At 39.9% G+C, this 19,707-nt stretch overlaps 1 protein-coding gene across 13 annotated transcripts in view; it reads right to left on the bottom strand.

The window, feature by feature from the left end:
• RBFOX1 (RNA binding fox-1 homolog 1) overlaps positions 1-19,707 on the bottom strand; it is a 1,108,850-nt gene that overhangs the window by 112,016 nt on the left and 977,127 nt on the right. For all 13 annotated transcript variants that reach the window (XM_033517815.1, XM_033517813.1, XM_033517814.1 and 10 more), the window contains one exon: positions 11,280-11,522. In XM_033517815.1, the coding sequence (XP_033373706.1) occupies positions 11,280-11,522 (243 nt within the window). The remainder of the gene's footprint in view (positions 1-11,279; positions 11,523-19,707) is intronic.

Genomic DNA, 19,707 nt, shown 5'->3' with positions numbered 1-19,707 from the left:
CCAGAAGCTGTTCCTGCCAGTTCCTGGGCACACCAGCCCACAGCCCTTTCAGCTTGCAAAGCTCCCTTCAGTCTAAGATGGGATTCTGTAGCTAAGCTCCTGTGTACCACGGTATAGATTTACTGAGATATAATATCACCTGCTCATGAGGCTCAAACAGTGGTCATATATTAAAAATAATTCAATGTGTACACTGCAAATATGGTGACTCCACTTACACTAATTGCAATTTAAAATCAACACTTGAAGGGACTACTATAAAAAGCAAGCTTTTCAATTTGCTCAAAATCTACTTTTTTATCTCATTTTAATTTCTCTTTTACATCATTTACTTTTAAATACAAGCTAATATTTTTTTTTTCCCAAACAGTACGCCAAAACTAGAATACATTCTGTATTTAAAAGCGGTCAAAAGTGACATTCATATATAAACAACCAAGCTCCAGTATTTATTTTGCTCCAGCTTGGGATAGTTTTGCCACCTGTCCCTGTCAGATTTTCTTTAAAGAATAAAAGGAAGCTTATGTATGAGAACAAGAAAATACAAATATTCACAGGTGAAACTTGGCATCTGTTTCACTAAATTTGGCAATACTGTAATTGTAAACGATGTAGGAAAGGAAATGTGGTAGAATATGCTCATGAGAAACCATATTCCTCAGCACAATCAATATTTCCATACTCCTAAAACCAAAAGAATAAGGACTCTAAGTAGATAGGCAACATAATTGCTACATTTTCAAGTAAATGCGTAAGTTTAAAGCAAATTTCTCTGGCCAAAACTATGAATTTTTCCTCTAAGTAAAAATTTACAAGATTTCTTTTTGAGTATCTTCTAACTTTAAGATGAATGCTTACAAATATTTTAAACAAACTGACATTTTATAACCACATTTTTGGCAATAAATCTCTTTAAACAATCACAGCAATGATATCTTTTGGAGTATGAACATACTAAAAAAAAAACAAAACTCATCCTCATGAAAAGCAAAATTAGATGTCCCAGTATTGTTGCAATATGAAAAATGGTGAATTTACATGCTTTGAGTTTTTTAGATCTCTCTTTTCTCACATATTATGTTGTTACAACCCATTAGATCTTTTTTTAACTTCATCTTCCACTGGAGGAGCTTCATCTGCAAACAGTAATTAGCACAGGCAGGCTCAGATCTTCCTGGCTAGCTGGGTGATCATGCCCACAATATGCTGCAGCCTTGGTACACATCTTGTTTTCAAATCAAATATTTAGATACTACTCTGGAACAGCTGGAACTTATGTGCATCCTTATAAAATTGAGTAGTTGACATCTTGTGATGCACTTTTTATAACAGTGGCAAAAAATGCACAGACACAGAAAAGACTTGATGGCAAGCACACCCTCCTCTGCTGATTGAATCAGAAGGCAGTCTGATGCTTTTTTTTTGTTTTTTTTTATCTTTTAGAAATCAGAGAATAAAGGAAAAGTGCTTGAATTCCAATCCAAAGGAGAAAAGGCACAGCAAGAGAAACCCTCCATTGTTACTTGGGAAGGGATAAGGAGGCTGGGAGGCAGCAGCAGTCTTACCCCAGGCTGCAGCCAGTCAGTTTATAAAGATTGAGATGTCCTCAAACATTCAGCTCCTCTGTTCCACAGACAGAGTTTCATGTTCTCCACCTCCCCCAGCTGGGGCTGTTCTCAGAGCCGGGGCAGAGGCAGGAGAGGAGCTGCCACACAGGTGCTTTTTGCTTTTTTACCCCTCCTCTCACAGCATTTCTGCACAGCCAGCTGCTGTGGCAGGGAAGGAGCACTGACACATCCTGCTGCCATTTGCAGGTGGGTGTTAAATGGGCAGCTCAGTTTGTGTTCTGGGGTAAACTCATTACATTTCAGAGGCAGAGGCAACTTCCCAGGTAGGGAAGAGACCAGAGGCAGTGGCAGCTGCTTCACTGGGTGAGATTTAAAGAGGTCTCTGCTGGAAAAGCAAATGCAAGAATCCCTTTAAGCAAGAACAGCAGAAGACCTAAGGGATCTCTTAAAAAGCTGTTGAGAAGGTTTTCTAAATCAAAAAAGGCAGCACAATATGCTGATGCTTCAACACAACTGTGTGGGATATCAGCTGAAAAAGCATCCAGAACCAGCAAGTTGCTGCAATTTAGATACAAAAATACCAGAGAATTCATGTATGTTTTTCACATCCACTATGTATTTCCTTCAGAGATTCCATATTCTCTCCATGCCACATTAAAATCAGTGGTACCTCCTATAGGGGAGGAGGAAATGAAAGCAAGCTAATAGAAAATACTGCAATGAGCAAAAACTGGGAAGAGATGGAAAAAAGAGACAAAGCATACATAATGAGAAATAACATAAATGGAAAACAAAAAGATTATAAAAAAGGAATAGTGTAGACATTAAAAAGAAGGTAAGACAATGAAAATGCACACAAAGATTAAAAGCAGGCAAGAAGCAAACAAAAGAAGAGGAAAGTTTTATAATTATTGTTTAAAAATTAGCAATTATTTTATATTTCTATATAAAAGCCTCCCAATATATTAGGGAGGTCAGTCATGGTCAACCCATGACACTGTGTCACAGTTTTGAAAAAAAATGGCTATACACATGTACAGTTAATTAAAGACAGAAAAAAAACCAGGTTACTTTCTTATCCCTTCTTCTGGATTTTCTCCAATGAATTAATAAATGATTGGCCATTTAATGTCTAGATCTGTGCAATTTAAAATGACCAACCAATTCTTTCTGCATATCACAGAAAGAGTAAATAGGGCACGATGTGCATGGTAGAGTATTAGCTCCTTCAGAGTCTGAAAACCCTTCCCTAAATGCATAGCTGGTGAATAAGAACATTTTCCTCTGCCTGCAATGTCTATCTCAGCCTGTCAAGCCACTGGTAGAGCATAAAGCAACTTCAAACTTACAGATGGAGTCACCTGCTTGCAGGTTAAGCCAAGACAGAGGGACATGCCTTGTTACTGTCTTTCTAATGCTGATGGATAGCAAAGTTCTATGTTTGAATCAAGCCACTCTTTCACACTGACCCTAGAAAGGAACAAATTAAGCAGGGAGAAGTGGTAAGCAAGCCCACACATGAGTAACGTTTAATTAAAGTAATTCTGTGGGTGGCTGGGTGTGTGGGAAAGCTGAAGAGAGAAATGTGTAGGAGAGGAATGGAAACTTGAGAGTATAAACAGGATTAAAAAAAGTATTTTTGGGTTTGGGGGGTAATAACCCACTAAGCCATCCTGAGCTGAGACCCACATGTAGTCATGCAGGAGAGTAAGTTTAGCTCTAGGCACAGACTGGCACAGGAATAGAAATTCATCCTCATAGATGGATAGAAATCTAAATCCTCATGATTTAAAGGAGAAGAGAGAAAGCCTCTCTGCATCATCTTCACAGCTTTTAACTGCAAACCTGGTCAGTGCTGCAGCTACCTGTGCTCCCTGACCACTCTGACCTCTCTAATGGAGAGACATCTTCCTGCAAGCAAGGGTGAGGGTTTTGCTGGATAATCAAGAAGTTACAAACACATTCTCATCTGCAAGCAATACACAGGTTTAAACTGCAATTACAGAGAGTTGGTGAATGGAGGAATCAACAACTCCTGATAAAGTTACAAGCCATTAACAATCAATTATGTCAATTGCAAGAGAATGGAGAACATCATTGGTCTTAACTAACCTAACACAGCTACATCTGCATGTAGTGAAAATGAGCTAATTTTCACCAAAACAAAAATCCCCTCATAAGGATCAATTTTAATTACCATGTTGTAGTGTGAAAAGTGCAGAAAGTCAAATATAAAAGAAGCTGAAATTTGCTATTTCACCACACCAAGTTCCCCTTTGAAATTTATGCTCAGTGTATTCAGCAAAATGTGCAACAATGTTTTTTCTCAATACATATGAACCCAAAGCACAGCCAAGCAAAGCCAAAGCATTTGCATGCCATGGCTACTTAGATTGCACAGAGAGAAGAAAAAGTCAATAATGTAACACGTAAAATAATTGGTATGGAGAAATAAAGAGCCCAAGAGACAAAGCAAAGTACAAGAAAACTTAAAAAAGCAATATTAGCTCAGCTCTTTCAGGGACAAGCAGGAAGAAAATCCTAAATTGTTTAATTGGTCAATTAAACTTGACAGATTAGAAATTAATTGGTAATGCTTTCCAGAAGAAACTTTTCAAGTCACAGTATTATGACCATCTCTGGTTGACAATGTGATTGAAAGACCTCTGCAATGTTTTGTGCTTCAAATCTGCCTTAGAGCTGCCTGGAATTACCTCCTGAAGTGATCTAAGAACTGTCAGCGTGCCCTATGAAGAACATTCTGAAGGGTAATCAATGGCATTCAGCTAATTTATTTGAGCAAACATGACTAAAGATGACAGAGCATAATTGCTCTCTTTTTTCTTGTTGGTAGGCTTTGGGTTTGTTTTTTTTTTAGTTTTGTGGAGGAGCTTCAGCTTTAACATTTCACCAGGCTCAAGCACACAAAAATGAGGGAAGTTAAAATCACAGCATCTGTAAAACCCCACAAAAGCAGAATAATAATTTTTCTGTCTTCTATTTCAACATCATATTTTCAAACTTTCCATGCTGTGAGAATCAAAAGGTAAAAGAAAGTGAGGTGTCACCTAAATGAGAAAGATCAGGCACTGAGATCTCAGAAGAGTCCCAGACACAGTCCTGTGCAGTCAGCTGGCAGGGTAAGGCTGCTGTCCTCACAACACATACCCACTCACACAATCACAAAGCCCAAGTTCACTCAGCAGCACAGGAAAAAGAGGGTGGTTATTTATCCTCTTCCCAGCCAAAACAAGGAAATACAAACAGGCACTCCAAAAACAGCACCATAGGAAGCAGTCAGTGTCAGGTTCTGTGTATCCTGGAGCAGAATCTATTTTAGAGCTGGCAGATCCACGCAGAGGGGCTGAAGTGAGCAGTGTGTTCCTGCTATTCCTCAGCATAAGCAGAGGAGCACACGTGGGGCACAGTTGCAAAGCTGGCACGCAGGGCTCTCAGCAAGGAAGCCTCTTAGAAGCAATAATGCCTATGATCACAAGTCATTACTGTGCCTCACTGCCCCAGCACAGCATTATGTTATCTATTTGGGATGTCAGTTTTGATCTCCTCACTATGGAGCGGGAGCTGGACCGGGTTCCTTGCTTCTGCAGCTCTGAAGCACTCAAGGTCTCAAAATAAGCTCCTTGAAATACTTCCTTCAAGGAACAGTTGGGACCAGATATAATAGGTAGTATAAATGAAATAGCACACCATGCTGATAGAATAGCCTGCACCAGCAGGGTATGATTTAGATGAATAAACACTGCGGTAAGAGTTGTCAAAGCATTATCAGCTATCTAACATACTGGTGGCAAACATCTAGAGACAAAAATATGGCATTGAAATAGAATAAAAACTGGGTCATTGATACCAGTTGGCAATAAAAAGTGTCCATGAGGGCATCTGACTTGCATGACCGCCACTTTGTGGTAAAAATTCCACTTCTTTGCAGGGGGAGCACAATGCCATCCTTTAGAGAAGGAATGGGTGAGAAACTCTGCCCTGGAACTCTGCTCTGCTCCTTGCCAGCCACAATTACAGGGAGAAGTAAGTGAGCCACTCCTTCCCAAGCCACAGGAGATGGTTCCAGGTGCTGTAGGAAACTCTCAGGCAAGAGCAGAACGCTCAGAGGCCGGGATAGCAGCGGCTGAGCTCAGCAGCACTGACAATCCCCGCACACTCTGCGGACACTTGGCAGGCTGGACCCCAAGCAAGCTGAGCTGGAGGCTCCCCAGCAGAGCCACGGTCACAGGATGAGCCAGCACAGTACAGAGAACCTGGTTTGAACACTTGTGCCTCCCTGAGACACTGCTGCAAGGCAGCTGACAGACAGCAAGGAGGATACAGCACACTGTTCAATGTGGAATGGAAGCAGCTAATGCAGCCCACACCCCTGGGAGACACTGAGGTCATGATGGAATAGTAGGGGAGAAAGAAGAGATGAACCAAGGCAGAGAAGAAAGAATCTAGGAGGGGAAAAAGCACTAATACTAATAACTTACATAAAGGACAGAGCAGGAAAAAGAGCTGGTAAAAACCAGAAATATGCTACAGAAAACTGTAGTTATAATCTACTCACCTGCAGGCTTAGACAACACACTAAAGCACTTTAAATGCTTCCTACTCCCAGCTTTCCTACCCAAATTAATAAGCACAACACAGTAATTGGTACACTAAATCCCCTAAAATATCAGCAAAGGTTGAACATATTTCACTTCCCCAAAACAACAAATTTCAGCTTGGTAAATAATTTTTCAGTCTAGAGCACCACTAAGCCTTTGCAAATCCTCAGATGAAGAGATGGCCCCTACAATATGATTAAAAAAGGGCACAAACCTGGACAAATTAACACCAAGAAGAGAAAACATCCAACTTACAGGCCATTACATCCCAAAGAACATAAAACCTCTCAAGGTAAATAGGGAAGATGGAACAACAGACATAGTATCTAATATATCAATCATTTTCACAGAGAACTATCAGGTTCAGTGGATGCCACCAGAGGAACTGTGGTAGTAACCAAGCTGAAATTCAGTTCTGACAGTGAAGTTAGGTGGAAAATACCTTGTCATCTTCCCAGGCCAGGGATAACCCACACCTGTGCACTACACATCTTCTACAGGGTTTGAACAACACTAATGCCATGCTGCCTGCTGATGCTCAACATTTCAGACTTGGAAGGATCACTCCTCCAAGTAAACTGCCTTTTCCCTCAAGATCTCCCTTCCAAACACACAACTTATCACACAACTTTTCAGCTTCTGAAGCCTGGTGAAGGGTCAGCCCAAAACAGTAGGACTGCACAATGATCTCAGGTTTTATGCCAAAGTAGGATGAAGTTTAAAGCAGCACATTTTTGATATACAAAGATAAAACAGAGAACATGACTTCAACCTCAGCTCTTACCAGACTGTGATAGTTACTTCTATTATTAGTGTAACACACCTAGAACAGGAAACACTAGAGAAACATTTACTTTACTATTACCTGCTCCCTTACACATGCCCAGCTAATGACCTTTTTATTTACACACTCATCTCCTGCTGTCATCCACAGAAGTTGTGCAGGAAAGCCACAGGCAAAAACTGAACAAGTTTTCCTCAGAACTATTTATCTACAATGCAATTGTGTCTGTACATGTGCACAGGTAAAAGTTGATTTAATAAAATTATTGTCTTACTTAAAAATACTTTAATACACATAAGTATTTCATGTAGCACTCCAAACCACTTTATAAAATCATCAGACATATGACTTTTAGTATAACTTTGTGATATACTTTTCATAGATCAGACCTTCTAGGAAGAAGCCATTTTTTAGTTTTGTTAATGCTTTTAAAAGATGCTATGCAACTCCAAAAGTCTACCAGCACTTAAATAACCCACTGCTGGCTGATTTTTGATTTTGCAGATACTCAGATATACTTCATCCTTACTCCAAGGTAACAAACACGGATCCATAGAGACGAAAGCCAGAGATGCTTAGAGAAGACTCAAAGCAACTTTTGTCAGGATTTTACTGCCTACCAATGATTTTATATTGTTTTAGCTAAGTCATCCTGTCTTTGATAATTTGCTACCCTTCCATCCTGTCCCTCTTCTCCTGTTTCATAGCACCACAATCAGAGTTAGCAATCCCTGCACATACAATCTGAGCACAATCGTTCCAGCACTTACTCTGACAGAATACTGTGTTACACTGTTTTATCTAAATAGATTAAAACTGGTCACTGGGAAAGACACTTTCTACAAGTACAAGAGCGTGTCCAAAAGTACGTGAAGTACTTCTGAACATGAATTACGAGAGCACTCTGCACAAAATTGCAAACCTGTAATAAAACCGATGATTGGAATTTTGTTGGGTTTGTGGCAAATGGGGATCCTGGCAATGCTTCCAGCTGGGCTGGGATCACACCCTGGGCTGCAGTTGAGGATTCCAGGGAAGCTGCACACAATGAGTTTATTTTTATTATTTCTATCCTTATTGGGGTTCAGGTGGCACTAGACCCAGTGTGAGCTGTAGCTTCAGAGTTGGATTCTTTCAGACAAGAAGAACAAACCTGGGACACTCAGAGAAAGCTCGGGATGAATCTCACCCCAGCATGGCTTCAGTCCTTCATGGAGGAGATTAAGTCACTCCTGGTAGTAATTCTACATTTTAGACAATTGCCCTGCAGTATTTTAGGCACACACTGCAAATTTTTAAGATCCATTTTTAATGGTGTATCCAGCTTCACACGTACATAAATCTGTAAGAAAATTCAAAAGCTGGTCTTGCCTCTAACAGCTTGTCCTTAATCACAACAGCGTTATTTTGTGAATGACTGGCCAATTGATTATTCTTCTTTCAAATACATGTCATAAACAGCTGACTGAAAGGAAACCAAGCTAAACCATACCAAACAAATGCCACTATGTCCCCACAACAATTCCATTCAAAACTCCTTACTTAAAAATCAAGTATTTCTCAAAGCTAGCAGGAATTCGAAAAAAAAAACCACAATTATTTTCCTTTGACAATAAAGACCACATGGAGGTACAGTGTTGACACAGTGCTGTTGAAGCTCTCTTTCATAATAAAAACTTATATTGTTAGACCTGCAGAGAGATGTACACAGCTGGACCCTCATAATGTTACAAAGACGGTGTTAAATCTGCCTGAGATCCATTGGCATGTATCTATTTATAAAGTCTCCACAGTTTGCCAAGAGCAATGGCTAATGAAACCCAGCATAACAAATTTTAAAACTAGGTACCTGCAGTTAAATTGTGCAAGCAATGTTTGTCTGTACATTGGTAAACCTGGCTGGTGAAGAATGTGTTAAATGTCGGTGCAGATCCACAGATAAACACACCTCTTGGAAACCTGCCTTTTCATTGCTCTGTTCTTGAGGGAGAACATCCACAGCTTTCAATATAACATGGCAATTTAGAAAAAAATATCTTTTTAAAAACTGAACCATCCTAAAACTTTCTCAAATAGACTCTAAAGTTAAAAGGAAGGAAAATCTAATTCTTTATAGACAGCATGAGAGCTACTTCAAAATGTTCTGTCCATTCCTCTGTAAGAAAGGAAACCAGAATGCAAGGAAAGGATCCACAATAAAAAGAGCAAATAACTGCACCATATTCCCTGAATATAACAGGTTAGTGGAATTGAAGTGTTATTCTGCAGAGAATGGAAATTCACTCCAAGGGGAAACAGAAGGGAAAAGGTGCCTGACAGGTAAAATGCAACTTGGATATTAGGAAGGGAAAAAGCAAGTAAGAGCAGATAGTGAAGGACACAAAACCAAATAACAATAAAGCCTATTTGCATATCAGAAGCAGGAAACTTTGCAGGGAATCATTGGATTTGCTAGAGCTGGGATTGAATAGAGCACTTGAAGAAGATAAGGGCATTGCAGACAATCCAAACTATGTCTTTTCACCAGCCTTTGCTATGGAAAATGTTGGGAAAACACATTCCTGACTTCTCTGATAAAGTGACTGACATTTCTTCAAACTGAAAAATCAAAATGGGGTGAGGAAACACAATCAATTGAAAGCAATAAATGATGAGAGATGAGCTCCTGTCCCACTCCCATCGACAGGTCTTTTACCATTGATTTTAGCACTGTCAGTATTTTACTTCAGGACTGAACAGAAACAGTTTCAAAACGTGAAAAGGCTGAGCTGGCCATCACAGTAGATTGTTCAAGTTGAAGCAGTGGTCACAAAAACCAAGCAAAATCAGAGAACATAAAAGAACAAAAAAGGTACAGTAAGAAAGACTATCTTTTTAGTCAATATCCAATCTCTTCTGGAGTATCTATTCAGCTTAGGATTCCTGCTCTAAACCAATGACAGTGGTATTTGACAAGAGCTGGACAACAATCAAAAATGATTATGGAAGCAAGTTTTAAAAGCTGGAAAGAACCAGGAATTTAATTTAGCAAAGAGATGGATAAGAGGAGACACAGCAGACCTGCAAAAAATACTATGAGATACCAGCAAATAGGATGCTCTTCAATTTAAACTTTCTCTGGGTACTGGAGAAAAGAGAAACTCAGGGCAATAAAAAGTTACCAAAAAAAAAAAAAAAAAGACCAAAGCATTTTACTGCATAAACCACAAAAATGTGTAATTAATTCACAAGGATTTCTCTGTCATAATAGCAAGGAATATTCCTCAGTGCCTTTGCTATTGCTTTCCTTTCTTGCTCAAGCCATACAAAGAAATTAGTGGCACAACAACAAACATAAATTTGCAGAGCTCATTTAAGAGAATGTGATTTCCTTTTCTTCTTGCCCTAATGCACGAAACCTTTTAGGCTGGATATGAGCCAGGAAGGAAGGGGAGGTAAGCTGAGGCATGGAGAATGGCTGAGGTAAGGATGAGGCCAGCCAGGAGAGATGCTCTGAGCACTGCCTGTTCTGTGCCCCATCCTGCACATGTAACACAGGGGGATGGTTGATGGCTCAGAAATCTGCCAGCTCTTGGCACTGGATATATTGGGTCCCACTCTAGAATTAAGACAGAAACACTAAACTATCAGTGTGTGAAATTTGTGACTTAAATTACAAGGTAGAGCCATCCAAGGAGTCTCTTGCATAATTCATGACACTTCAGAACTTCACATATAAATCAAATAGACGGAAAGTCCATCATTTCTGCTCTGTTTAGCACAGATCCACACACAACTTGGGTAATGGCTGCACAAACAAGCTCTCCAGAAAATACAATATTGCAGACATGCTCTTCACAATACTAATTCACACAGCAAATTTTGTACAGGATCATTCAAGTAATATTTCTATTAAAACTACTTGTGTTGAAAACACGAAGGTCATTAAAAATAATCAAACGAGCCTGGTTTGGGTTTTTTGGTTGCTTTCTTTGGCCCTGCAAATGAATGCCTACAAACACTCATTTGCAATGTTTTTCCATATTGGACTTAATTAAAATTTGTGCTGTGATTCATGGGCTGGTAATTAATCATTTTGTCTAACGCTGTTGAAAATGAAACTCCAGGTTCTACAAACCTCCAACACTTACTAAGCAGCTCCAAAGCCAGTGCAAACCCACCCTCCAGGTTCAACAGCAAACTCTGACAGACTTTCGACCTTAAGGCGGTGACTAAGCCTAACGCAAATGAAGCGCGTCACGGACAAAATGTTATGGATAAATAGACGCGAAACACAGAGCTGTAGAAAGAGCAGTAACCTTGACTTACTGTGGCTGTGCCGGAGACAGTTTGTGCATTTGTGTCAGCTGCACTCTGTTCGGAGTGTGTCTGAGCAGGAGGGTACATGTTTAACGTGTGCTCTGGAACAGTGGTTTGGCCTGTGTAGTCTGGAGCTGGATGCGGATGTGGGGCTGTGTATTCTGCAGGGATACCGTTCTGAGGTGGAGCGAACTGGGCTGAGGCATAAGGCTGTGCCATTGTGTCAGGAGGTGCTGTAGCTTCCTGATTACCCTGTGAAAATCAAAGGGAAAAAAATAATAATAATAATAATAATAAAAAAAAGGAAGAAACGTGGCGTGAGATAAAATAAGCAAAGGTCCTGCACCCGTAACGCAGAGAGTGATGAGAGCATCCTGGCCTGGAAAGGGCACAGTGGTTGTTTCTTGAGGAGAATATTTCTGATCTGCACTAAATGCATTTTGCTAACCCTATTAAATACTATTATAATTAGACAAACAAATGTACTGCTTGCTGGATAATTGTAGACTAGTCTATAAGAGGGAAAGGTCAGTGAAACCTGCCTGTACTAACGATGCCTCAGCTCAGACAAGGACGAGGGACAAAGCCAGTTTATTCCAAAGGTTCCTGAGCACAAGTGCCAGCACAGAGCTCGGGTCTGTGATCACTCTGACTGACCATTTACAGAATACAATACAGGCAACATACACACAGGGCAGGATTTAGGTGCATACTGTTAACAAACACTAAAAATACTGATGTGAAATAATGTCCTGAGATAGTCAGAGTACTTGGAGGTACTCTGCATTGAGCAAATGCGTGCCACAAATGCAAAATAATAATGAGACCCAGTCAAAATATTAAATATTTGAATCTAAAAGTTTATCGGTTCAAAACCTTAAATAACATAAAAGAAAAATTCTATGTTAAAAGAAATAGATTTAAGAACTTTAAAGGTTTTGTATTTGAGGACAACAGTATTTCATTTCCATATGGCAATTAGCCTATAGCATAAATAACACTATCCTCATGTCTTTATAGAGAGATCCTATAGAGAGATACTTCCATTTGATAAAGAATAGGCAAGCCTCTTAATTAATCAATTATAAAACTTCTGACTAAATGCTTTGCTCACACCAAAAAGCAATCATTCTGAGGAGGAAATGTGCACTACAGTCTTTCTGAACCTAGATAAAAAAAGGCCAAAACAGATTTTTCCTGTGACAGCACTAGAGGCCATTAGTGCAGGGACTGTCCCAACCTCAGATAAACTAATTTACAAAATGAAACTACCCCACTACTTTTACTGTGTGTAAAAATGCACAGTTAAGTTAAAATTTAATTGCCTTCTGAGCTAATCAATTATTCTCCCACCAAGGCATGTACAAGGACCTGCCCAAGACTATGGCAGGGATTTTATTTGTACTTACCAGTCCTTGATTTCCTAATTTCAAATAGACTGGACAAATAAAAGACATTCTTCTGCACTTTGTAATTAAGGGCATTTCCAGCCAATTTCAACTAATTTAGACATCAGTTTTCTGACCTGAACTTGTCCTAACTCAAGAGCTTTTAAGAATTCGCACAGGAGTTAAGTCTTGGTAGCCTTGACAGGCTTAAAAAGAAAACTGAATTTTCCTTTGTAAAAGGCACTCAGCGTGTCCTAAAAAATTAGAACTTTATATTAGCAGTCAAAGCATCTCTGACTTTAATCCCATCTTTGCTGCTGGTTTAGTGTATTAGGTGGTTTCCATTGCTTCATTCAACCATCTCTGGCAGGAAATCAGTGTCATTTACTGATTTCACAGGGTTAAGTCACTGGGATTTGTTTAAATATCTACCATCTTAGCAAGGTCAATGCTGCACTGAAACTGGCCCTGTTAAATTTCTATGGAGGTTAAAAACTCTTGTAAATGTGTACTCTTATCCTCTAACATTAAAATGGTCAAGCTCCTTTCTTATTTATTTTATCTAATATTTTCACTATTAAAAATAAATAAATAAATAAAATCCAGGTGAAGCAAAACCCAGGAATGACGGGATTACACCAGAGACATTCATTAAACCTTAAAGAAGTACTTTTAAAACTTCTGTGGGAGGCAGCAGACTTTAAATTTTTTAATCAGCTGTTTCAGGAGGGACCTGAGAACAGGGTAAGAATGAACAAAAGCAAATCCAGATTCTGCCTCTATAAGCATTTTCACTGTGCTGGTTTGGAAACACAGGAGCTGGTTAGTGCTGGTCCTTGGGCTATCCCTTCCTGTCAGATGCTAAACGTGGCCTCAGAGTCAGCAGCTGTTAAAAACGAGCAGCAGAGGGAACAAGGGGTGATGTCCAGGTGCATTTCATCTAAAGGCTTTTGTACCACCTCCAGTCCTAAACCAGATGTTGCTGAGACCCCCACTGATTCTCATTAACCCTGACAGCAGTTCCACGAGGACCCTAATTAATATTCAAAGCACCACACCTAGTGCTAATTACAGCTCATGTTTAATTAAGAGGGTTGAACTTTTCGATTATTTTTACCAGCAACTCCAGATTTCTTAGATTTATCACAAAATGGCAAATTGTGCTGGCTACTTCAGAACCTCCACAATGCTGAGACTCTTCCACCCCTTCCATTAGACTTGTTCAGCTGAGGTCTGGCTCATTTCTAACTGAGACCTCGTTAATAAATAAACAACAAAGGGGCAGGGATTTGTCTCTTTTTTTTTTTTACTAACTTGTACATATTCAGAGATTTACAGCCTTGCCATTGAAGAAACCAACCCCACTGTGCTTGTAGCAGAAAACTGACAGAAGATTATCAGTGCAGGCTCTGCAGGTTCATTTAATTGTTAGAAGACAGGGGACATTAAAGAAATTAAACTTGCACATGCTACTGCAGGCCCTAAGTTTAATATGATAGTGACAATAAATCAGATGTTCATCCCTTAAAATAAATGTCTACTGAAGCCTTCCCTAACCTTTAAAAGCAGTGTGAATTTATTATTCATAATTAATTCAATAGACATGGTATTACAATATAATAGAAAAGCACACATGTTTAAACAAGTTCTTTCCTATTTACTTGGCTTGTAATAGCCAAAACTAATTGTTCAAAATACTAATTTCTGTCAAGAACTATCAAGTGTCAGCTATCACACATTTGTATATACATGTGGCTGATGGAAACCCCAGACTACACAGCAGATACACTTGAAGAGATTTTCAGGAACCAAAAATTCTTTAAATAGAATCACCTAAAATTCTTCTTTATTGTGCTCTTTAAAATGCAATGAACTGAAATGAATAAAAGAAATAATAAATTCTAATGCATTAAGTTTAAAATATGAAATGGCCCTAAAAGCAAGAGGAAATATTGATCCTAAATTAACCTATGAACTCAGGTATTGGAGCAATTTCAAAGCTGTGTGTGACAGTACACAGGCATGGCTTAATACCACCTAGGCAGAAGAGGCCAAACTGAAGTTGTCCCTTCAGACTCAGTTCCAAGTATCTTTAAAATTAAATGACCCCTTAATGCTCACTTTGTGCATGGTTTTTTAAAAAAGTGGTTGTTGGCAACAGCAAGGAGAACAAAGGATGGCAGACAGTCAGGCTCTGCTAAATGTTCTGGCCCGAGTCTTAATGAAAACCACATTTCAACTGAAAAATATGCTTTACGTGGCAGTGTATAAAATCAAATTTATTGCTTTCTGGTTAAACGTTGAACTCTAAAGAACCAAAAAAAAAAGGATTCCGACAATGTAGGTAAATGAAGGTTCTCCTATTTCATCCATATTACCTCATTTGAAGAAAAGCTTAGAATTTAAACTGCTTCTACTATTTCAGATCTCAGATGCCTTTTCAGCATCTCCTGATCTGAAAGGATTTCATAATTAAGAAATGTATAAAAAGTGTCAAAACATAATAAAGCAAGCTTGTTATGTTTGTACACAAAGGAGAGAGCACAGAAAACATTGCTTATGCAGTGTTCCTTTTTATAAAAACACATTTGCAGCATAAAAATGTACTGAATGAAAACCTTTCTGCTTGCCTGCATTTTGAAGTCGAGCTCACAGTTTATTGTTTGTTTTGCTCTATTTTCCGTTTGGTGCATTTTGTTTCTTTGGCAAGAGATATTTCACATTTAGAGAAAGCCTCCTGTACTGTAGTTAAATGAGCCAAACTGCATCGTATCCTCGGGGCACGGAAACAAAGAAGAAAAAATGCAACATTTCTCTGCAAACCTGCTGGTTCTAAGGGTTACACCCATCAAGCCCATGATTCCTTCCCCGTAGCCTGCTCTCCTTCAGACCTAAGCATCAAAGCATGGCTTGCAAGTCTTGCATGCAGTGGTGCAGCTGCCTGCAAGAACCGCCCTGGCTCGACTGAAAATCAAGAGTTTCAAGTGGAAATAAAAGTGCAAATACCTGCTGTACCATGGTGCTGCCTCTATTCTCCATAAACTTAGCAGCTGCTCTGGTCCCAGGCCATGCAGCACCTGCCCAAAGCGAGTGTCAGCGCTGGCTGGGGAGCAGGAGCCGGGAGCTCGGGGTGCCCATGTGGGGCTCGCTGAGCTCCCTCCCAACATCTGGCTGCTCCCAAAAGCTGATCCAGATGTGGCTCCTCCAGCGCCGGGCTGCGCCCCATCAATCACAGCCGGCCACTCCTCTGGCTCCTGCTCCTGGAGAGCACCACTGAGCAGATGATTGCACTGAGCAGGAGGAAAAAACACAGCTTGACTGCATTAATAGCTGTGTGAAAAACACTGGGAATGCTCCTATGGAAGTCGCCGGAAGCTGAAGGTTTTTGTTTTAAAATTAACACGGCTGTATTGAGAGTTCCAAAACTTCCAGGGCTCCGGCTTTGCTGTGATAGCTACCGTGTCCAGTTACACATCTGCATTTCTGTGGGATTAATTCCTCCTCCATGTGGCACAGCTAATACCAATAAGGTTCTGATTTTAAAACTGCTGAGCACCACGAGCAAACAGTTGATACTGAGCTAGTCTGGTTTAGATTGAAGGTACTTTATCCTTCCATTCAAATGAAATATTGTTTCCTTTTTTTGTTTCATTTCGTGACATCCCTCTCGCTTAGCAGGGGAAATATTTCAAAAGTGCTTGCAAGGTTTAGTTCTGTGAGGCACTTTAAGCAACCTAATGCTTCACTGTTAAAGGAACTTTCCTAGATGCTCCAGAGATAGCTTCAAAATGATTGAACTGCTATCTAAAGAAATAAAGAAAAGAATAATAATAATAAAAAAAATCTGAAAATATTCAGACAGCCTCAAAGAATACACATTTACTGGCACTCTGCTGCAGACTGCCTACAGACATCAGGGTTCAGAAGCAGGGCAGGCACGTAACACTGGAATTATTCTAACAAACCTTCCTGTTCTAAGGGCTGGGCAGAGCAACAAACAGTCATCAATTCATCATTACACTTATATTCCAACTGAAATATTCTGGAATTCTTTAAAGTGGCAATGTAATTCTTCCAGATTTGTTGCTGGCACTCCCCAATTAATGATAATAAAAGCAGCCACTTCAGATTTTTCAGAAGGAATCAGACATCCAGCCACACTGGGCTGATAATCACAACTGACTGACTCTGCGAGCTTTCTCTGTTGTAGCTTAATTATCTGACCAGGCCACTTGACTCGCATCATTTGCTTCTGCAATCACACAAAATGAATGCTCCAGCCACCTCTCTTTTTTGGGAGGTTCAGGACAAAGCCAAATTCAGCTTTCAAATATAAGAAAGATAGTGCAAAATAACTTTTTTCAGAGAGCATAGGGAGAAAAGATCACAATAAGTAAGCAAAAGAGAATTTCTTTACTACCTTAGCAGGAAAATATAATTTAATTTCTCCCACTGCAGAGGAACATTTACTTTTGGTCTTTTTTACATATAACATACTGTATTCCAAAAAAGGTCTGTGCTCTTTCTACTGTGTTTTTGCTCTTGCAAATGTGTTTGATAACACCATGTTCACTTTGTGTCAGTGCCTGAGGTATGGAACAGAGCAGCAGCTGAAGCCTCCTGACAGCCTGCAAAGGACATTTACTTATATTTCCCTGAAAGCAGCAAACTACTTGCCAAAACTTAGTCTGAATTCCTGCCTGAATTCAAGAGCATGTAATGCTATGGTGACACCAACACACGTTGGGAAAGCCTTCCCTCCAACACCTTCACTCCTTCCATCTGCTGAAACTTTTAACTGCCTGTGTGATGCTGCCATTGATTTATTTATGTCTTTTATGAGCTTTCCTTATCCTACATGTAAAAATCCTTTTCTTGCTATTTCCAATGGCCCAAGTGGACATGACTCTGCCACACTGATTTGTTTTGCTTCCACATAAACACCGAAATTTTTCTTTTTAAGTTTTCTGCCTCTCCCTCACTTTCTCCAACTCAGACTCTTAAGGTCTGTCCAACTGCAGCACAACCTTGTATTCCATCAACCAATATTTGATATTGGATAAATTTTGATGCCATATTTGAAAAACTACTATCCAAAACAGCCTCAAGAGCCATATAGCAAAAAACTCTGAAGATAAGGGTATATCTACAGTGAGAATTGATTCTTAAAAGTTTCTAAAAAATAGATAAAGCATGAAAGGATGTTGTCATTATCCACAAATCAGTACAGGAAATTCCACCTCATTAGTGTTACCCCTTTCCTAGAGCACAGTGAGGATGATGCAGCATCCTTGCACCCAAAGAACAGGGAGGGAAGGCAAAAATAAAGGGTTGAATTGTTAACATAAAAGGTGCATGAAAAGCCATCTGGAATACTGGCTTTTAAAGGGGGTAGCAGTCAACCTTTAGAAGTTTAACTCAGCTCTGTGTTCTAGCCCTTGGGCATCAAGACCAGGTCCAAAACTGTTGAACATCTTCACAAAAGACGTATGTGAAGTGCCAGAATGCAAATTCCCACAGGCCAGCAGACAGGGAGCAGTAATGGGGCTCTGCAGAAGCTCCAGGAGTGGGCTGACAGGAACAGGGCAAATCTTGGGACAGGATAATCCCTCACACTGGCCAGGCCCTGGCTGCCTGGCAGAGAGCAGCTCTGCAGGAAAGGATGAGTCCTGGTGAGCACAGCTGGGTACAAAGCAGCGCTCTGCCTTCCAGGCAGCAAAAGTGAGCTGCTCTGCAGGCTGCAGCAGCCAAGGGTGGGCAGTGAGGTGAGGAAAGGGACAATTCCTCCCTGCACAGCACTTAGGAGAGCATCTGGAACACCAGTCTGGAGTGCCTCGGGACAGGAGATGGGACATGAGTTCAGTGCTGGGTTGCCAGGGCAGCTGCAGGGCTGGAGCACATGACAGAGGCTGAGGCAGCTGCTCAGCATCGCCTGCAGAAGGGAGGGCTCAGACAACTCCATTGCATCTTCTTCCACTTGACCAAAGGTTACAGGGCCAGAACCCGCAGGTGCAGAGTGACAGAACAAGGAGCAACAGCTAAAAGTTGCCGAAAGGAAAATTCTGGTTAGCTCTAAAGAATAAGGTAATGAACATGAGGGAAGTTAAGCACAGAAAAATGCTGCTCAGAGAGGTTATGGCATCCTGGAGACTTTCAAACCTGAACTCTAAAAGCCCCTGAGCAACCTAATCTGTGTAGTTACCCCTGATTTAAAAGGGATATTTGGATTAGATAGCTTCTGAAGTTCCCTTTAAATCTGAATGGTTCTGTGATGCCATGTGGTTTCAACAGTAGCAGAATAGCTTCAAAATGGTTTTTATACTTTTATCCTATTTGATGACTTTCTTCATAAAGGATTTACTGAGAAGGAAGAGACTAGTTACAACTTCCAGCCTATTTCTGTCCTCAAGTAACAATGTCTCAGTTCTTTGAGCTATATTTGCCATGTTTCCTTAGAAAAATGTTTTCATTTGTTCAATCCACAGCCAGAGCAGTATGGAAGTGGCAATTCTTATAGTGCAGGCAAGACGAGTTTCACAAATTGTTTAATTTAATGCTGTGAACTATGACACGTTTTCATTTTCTGCCAAATGTTACCATTCTCAGCACACCTAGAGGAACACTGCCTTACATCTCCACAGAAAGGAGTTGTTTTCTCTACCTTCTGCATGACCTCTAAAACAGTAACTGCAGCCATGTAAGTTTTCTAATTTTATCTGCATCTTTTCTTCTGAAATAAAATTCATCTCAAAGATTAATTTATTGAAAACCACTGCCACCTTTTAAAGCTGGATTATAAACAAAACTAGTACATCCATTTTCTTATTTTTCTAATAAAGTGATTTTAAAAAAAAATATTTTTAATTTTTTTTTTGTTTTTTACTGCAACACTGAAAATATGGGATTTACCAACCCAGGTGACAAACCATGCTTATCCAACAAGACTGGTCCAGACACAACCCTGCATTGTGCTTTGTAACCTGTTCTGGATTCCACTGAGACAGTTCCTGCCTTGTAATCTATGCACAGGCAGAGATATTTTCAGAATT

The sequence above is a fragment of the Parus major genome, chromosome 14 (assembly GCF_001522545.3).
Source record: "Parus major isolate Abel chromosome 14, Parus_major1.1, whole genome shotgun sequence".
Lineage (NCBI taxonomy): Eukaryota > Metazoa > Chordata > Aves > Passeriformes > Paridae > Parus > Parus major.
Note: the sequence above shows the minus strand (reverse complement) of the source record. Positions and strands in the feature narration are given on the sequence as shown.